The sequence below is a fragment of the Bubalus bubalis genome, chromosome 9, assembly GCF_019923935.1.
Source record: "Bubalus bubalis isolate 160015118507 breed Murrah chromosome 9, NDDB_SH_1, whole genome shotgun sequence".
In the NCBI taxonomy this organism is placed as follows: domain Eukaryota; kingdom Metazoa; phylum Chordata; class Mammalia; order Artiodactyla; family Bovidae; genus Bubalus; species Bubalus bubalis.
This window is the reverse complement of record NC_059165.1, coordinates 93,927,453-93,932,613: the sequence shown is the minus strand read 5'-3', so window position 1 is coordinate 93,932,613 and position 5,161 is coordinate 93,927,453. Positions and strand designations below refer to the sequence as shown.

The 5,161-nt window shown below is 49.8% G+C and overlaps 1 protein-coding gene across 1 annotated transcript; it reads left to right on the top strand.

The window, feature by feature from the left end:
- Positions 1-432: 432 nt before the first annotated feature.
- Positions 433-4,054, top strand: NFILZ (NFIL3 like basic leucine zipper). The gene has a single exon (XM_025293354.3). It carries the CDS (start codon positions 1,103-1,105, stop codon positions 1,958-1,960), a length of 858 nt encoding a protein of 285 aa, XP_025149139.1. The 5' UTR covers positions 433-1,102; the 3' UTR covers positions 1,961-4,054.
- Positions 4,055-5,161: the final 1,107 nt, after the last annotated feature.

Sequence of the window (5,161 nt, the reverse complement as noted above, 5' to 3'; positions counted from 1 at the left end):
CTCAGTATCAGTCCTTCCAATGAATATTCAGGACTGATTTCCTTCAGGATTGACTGGTTTGATCTCCCTGCAGTCCAAGGGACTCTCATCTTCTCCAGCACCACAATTTGAAAGCATCAATTCTTTGGCACTCAGTCTTCTTTATGGTCCAACTCTCACACCTGTACATGACTACATAGCTCTGACTATACAGACTTTTGCTGGCAAAGTGATGTCTCCGCTTTTTAACACACTGTGAATTTTTGTCATAGCTTTCCTTACAAGGAGCAAGCGTTTTTAAATTTCATAACTGCAGTCACCATCCGCAGTGATTTTGGAGCCCAAGAAAATAAAATCTGTCACTGTTTCCACTTCCCCCCCTTCTATTTGCCAGGAAGTGATGGGACCGGGATGGATGGATAAATAGATGCTTGGTAGATGAAGGGATGAATGGATGGAATGGGAGATGGCTAGGTAGGTCGGTGAAGGGTGTATGACTGAGTGAGTGGGCGAATAGAAGACCTTATGAATATATATAAGTAGGGTGGATGGGCAGGTGGAAACCTCTGGCTGCAGATGGAGATCTTGGTGTACAACCTTGGCACTTTTCAGGTGAGTAGTGGCTTATCTTCTGACCCCACCTTGGCTCAGTTTAACTCCACGGACACATATTCTCTTTTTCTAGGTTTGGCTTTCCTTCTGTGTCTCTCTGGGTCTCCAAGAATCCTACCCTGAAGCTCAGATTGAACTAAGCCCTTGGCTTGTGTGCTGACCTCCTCAGTAGTAAGAACTCCTGGGAAAGAGCCTCCGTCTTCCTGAGGATATGGTACCCAACCTACTCTCCCTGACTCCAGTGGCTTCCTTTTAAGCCCGAAATCCATCCTCTCTCTGGCAGCCTCACCCACTTCTCCCTCAGACATCAAACCATCCCATCAGCTCCCCACTCTTTCTGCTACACTCCTTTCTGCCCCCACCCAGCTCTCCAGCCCAATTTCCACTCTTTCATGGGCCCCTCCCCTGGGGATGGTGGAGATACAGGATAAATTAGAGGGACTCATTCAGGGCAGTTTCCTGCTTCCAGTCCAAGAATTCGTCTTTCCTCCCCCAGGGCTCCCAGGCGACCATGGATGTGGGTCTCTTGGTCCTCCCGGATGTACCCCAGGGTCACCGCAAAACTCTGCCGGGAGCGCGGGTTCGCGGTCCGGCCGTGCGCCGGCAGCGGGAGTTCATGCCGGAAGAGAAGAAGGACACAGTTTACTGGGAGAAGCGCAGGAAGAACAACGAGGCGGCCAAGAGATCCCGCGAGAAGCGCCGTCTCAATGACGCGGCCCTGGAGGGCCGGCTGGCCGCCCTGCTCGAGGAGAATGCTTTGCTCAGGGCTGAGCTGCGGGCGCTCAAGCATCGCTTTGGTCTCCTGCCCGCCACGGGTGGGACCCGGACCCTGCCTACTCTGCTATGGGATTCCCCCTGGCCTGGGGACTCCAGTCCTAGGGCTGATCAGACCCTGACTCTACCTGGCTCCCACGGTTGCCTCTTGAGACCGTGTTCCTTGGACGCTGGGGTTCCAGGATGCTGGCGCTGCCTAGTGGCTCACAGGTGGACTAGCCTGGCCACTCCCCCCAGGTCCCTCCAGGACCCTGCCTCAAAAAGAGTGGACATGGCCTTGCAGGCTGCCCTGCCTGCTGCCTTCTTCAGCTGTCACCTCCTGGATAGGCACGGGGGCCCCAGACCAGAGCTCAGGCCCTGCTGGGGGCTGTGGTCACCCATACCCACTGCATACCAGGCCTCAGGGTCCTCTGACGTGTTGCTGACAGCCGGTGTGGATCCCATGGGGTTGCCTCCCAGAGTGGCCTGCCCGGTCCCTGAGAACCATCCCCAGGAGGATCTGGCTCAGGCCTCCCTGCCCCATAAATTGCGAATCAAGTCCCGAGCTTCCAGCAGAGTACCTTGGGGCTGGGAGAGTGGCGGGAGCCCCATCTGAAAGCTTCCCCTGGGCAAGGCCAGGCCTGCAAGGCTGTAGTGGGGACTGATCATGGGTTTGTCTGGGAGTATGAGTGGCTTGGCTTTGACCCAGCTCCAAAAACTGGGCAAGGCTGGGGATATAATCCACTTTTTAGTGTCCAGACCAGATTTTTAAGAGGAGAGTCTGTGGGACCTTGGGTCATATCATGGTTCCTATTCTGCCTGAAATATGTTTTGGGTAGTCACTTTTTCTTCCTCTTTCCATTTATCCATCCATCCATCCATCCATCCATCTATCCTTCTGTCTGCCCTCCCATCCATTCATCCATTCACTGATCCTTGCATGTGTCCATCTGTCCAGTCATCCATCCACCCATCTATGCATTTGTCCATCCATCCTACCTTCCTTCCATTCTTCTATCTGTCTATTCATTCATCTAAACACTCAGCCATCTAATCACATCAACTCACCCACCCATTCTCCCTTTCTCCCACCCTTCCTTCCATCTGTCCGTCCTTAGATCTATTGATCCATCCACCCAACCACTTTACTCTGAATCTACACACCTATCCATTCATCTACCTACCCATATGTCTGTCCATTCATCAATACTTTTATACATTAATCATTCATGTGCTCAGTTGATCATTCATTCATTGTCTCACTCATTTATTTACAATTCATAGTGCCCAGCTTAGTAACAAGCGTGAGAACAGCTTCCTGGCTTTGGGGTTCCTATTCTAGGGGGATGGTGGGGACTGGGAACAGACACACTGAGGGCCATACTGAAGGAGAAGGTAAAATTTTAGGATGTCTGACTCCTCACTTCTTGCAGGGGCGGGTGTGTGTACTTACCTCCTGGTGTGGAGGTCAGACTTACCCAGTTCAGGTGGCTTCCTCTGTGTGCTGAGTCACAGCCCAAGCCTCCGGAACAGATCCTCAGTATCTAAGGGTGTGTATGTTAGTCTTCTCTCTCTCTTTGGCTACTTGTATCCTAGAAGACCTCTCAGCCCCAGAACACATCCTGGGCTTGAAGACTTACATCTCCCAAGAAGATCCTGAGGAGACAGGAAGGAGGGCTGCCTGGAGGTGGCAGCTCTAGCCTGTTCCCTTCTTAGCCAGAGCCCACTGTTGGAAAGGGGTAGACTGGGGGTGCAGAGAAGTTGGCTCTCAACATAAAGATGCCACATAGTTGTGGGTGATCATGCATAGAGGCCTTAAATGCAGGCTTGGCCCTAGAAATGTTAAAAAAATGCTGACAGGCAGACAGAAGAAGGAAGTCGGGGCGTAGCATACCACCTCTGGGAGATGTGGGTAGCTTGGTGCTTCCTCTTGGTGAGTCCACTCATCTGGTGTGTCTGAAGTGTCTGAGCCCAGCTCACTCACACCCCGTGTACTCAGGGGAATGGGGGTTGGTGGCCCTTGGATCATTCAAGTCCCTTTTAACCTTCCAGCTCCAGTTGGAAAAGCCCAGAGAAGGATCTGCCTAAAACAGGTCATAGAATTTCAACATCAGGAGGGGCTCCGAGACTCTAGTGATGAGTGGTTATCTAGTTTCTACCTGCATTCCTCTAGGGACAGAGAACTCACTCCCTTCAAAACCCCATTACTGTTCCTTCTCTACAGCCAGAACCCACTGCTTGAAAACTTCTACCTCTGATCCTATTCTTACCACAGGGGACCACTCAGACCCCCTGCCCCACCCCTCCCTCTACTTGGAGGTGGCCTGTGGAGCCTCTGGTTCCTCTTCTCCAAAGTAGAGACCACCACACCTACCTCAGATGGTTTGAGAAGATTAAATCTCATTTACTACCGTGTAGCACTTCATACGCAAGTTCAACAGATGTTAACTCCTCTCTCTTCTTTTCCTTTTTAGAAAGCACTCACGCTCCCAACCCCAGAGTAGTGCTGTCTTCAGGGGAAATGTCCTCTCATTCTTCAAAATTGTTTCCCTTCACCCTGACCTAGCTCTTTACTATTTTTTTGTCAATGTCATTTATATATGATGGTTCTTGGGACAGAATATGAATCATTTCTTCATTCATCAAATGCATATATATTTTTCAATAAATGTTTTTTTTTTTTTATCTCCTTCTGTGTGTCAAACAGGAACTGGATGAGGGAAGAAGTATTCCACACTGAAGTGTTTGCAAGTGGAAACTTGCACAAATGTCTAAACTGTTGTCGATTACTCATTTGATGGGCTCTGGGGCCATAGGTGTGGCCTCTGTCCTCTGATAGCCAGTAGGCAACTGCAGCCTTCCATGTGGCTGCCTGGGAGTTGCTGCTGTAAGAACTATCCCGTGCCATGTTCCACCCTGGGGCATCCACGGGCCCCTTGGGTCATGTGTGCAACAACATGATTGAATTGGGGACCAGATTTTAGGACATTGTGCAACCACATGTTATGTTTCCTCTTCCACCCATCCTTGTAGGCTGGGGAGATTTCTTTGGCTATCAATGCATGAGATTCCCTTCCTTCTTCGGGTGTGCCTGGCTCATATTGAATGTGCAACAGATGTTGAATGAAAGTTTCTGCCCACCTGAATGATGACTTCTTGGGGCAGAGATAAAATGAGTTGAAAATGTTGATGAGGCCACATTTCTCAGTTTTGTCTGCAAGGGTTCACAGACACATCTTGGTGGAACCCTGTGCTATCTGGATCCTTGACACTCAAGTCATGATCTATGAGCTAGCATCATCAGGATCACTGGGAGCTTGTTAGAAATGCAGAGTCCCAGGCTCCTTCCTGAACTGCTGAGTCAGAATCTGTGTTTTAACAAGGTTCCCAGGAGATCTGTATGCACACTGAAGTTTGAGAAGCATTGACCCAGAGCAGAGGTTGGCAAACTCTTCCTGTACGGAGCAGCCACAGAATGAATATTTTTGACTTTGTGGGATGGCCGCTGTTGCATCTACTCCACCTTTTCATTGTAGCACGAAAGCAGCCATAGACAGTATGTAAATAAGTGGACATAGCTGTGTTCCAATAAAACTTTATTTCCCTAAACAGGTATAGCCAGAATTGGCCCAAGGGCCATAGTTTACTGTTGGTATATACCCAGGAGAGAAATTGCAGACTTGCATGGTGTTTGTCTTCAACCTTGACACTGTCAAAGTGTTCCACTGAGTGGTATTACCAATCCACACTCCTTTGCACGCAGAGGATGTCCGTGTTGTGCTGACATATAATGATTTTTATGAACTGTTTGGTTTTT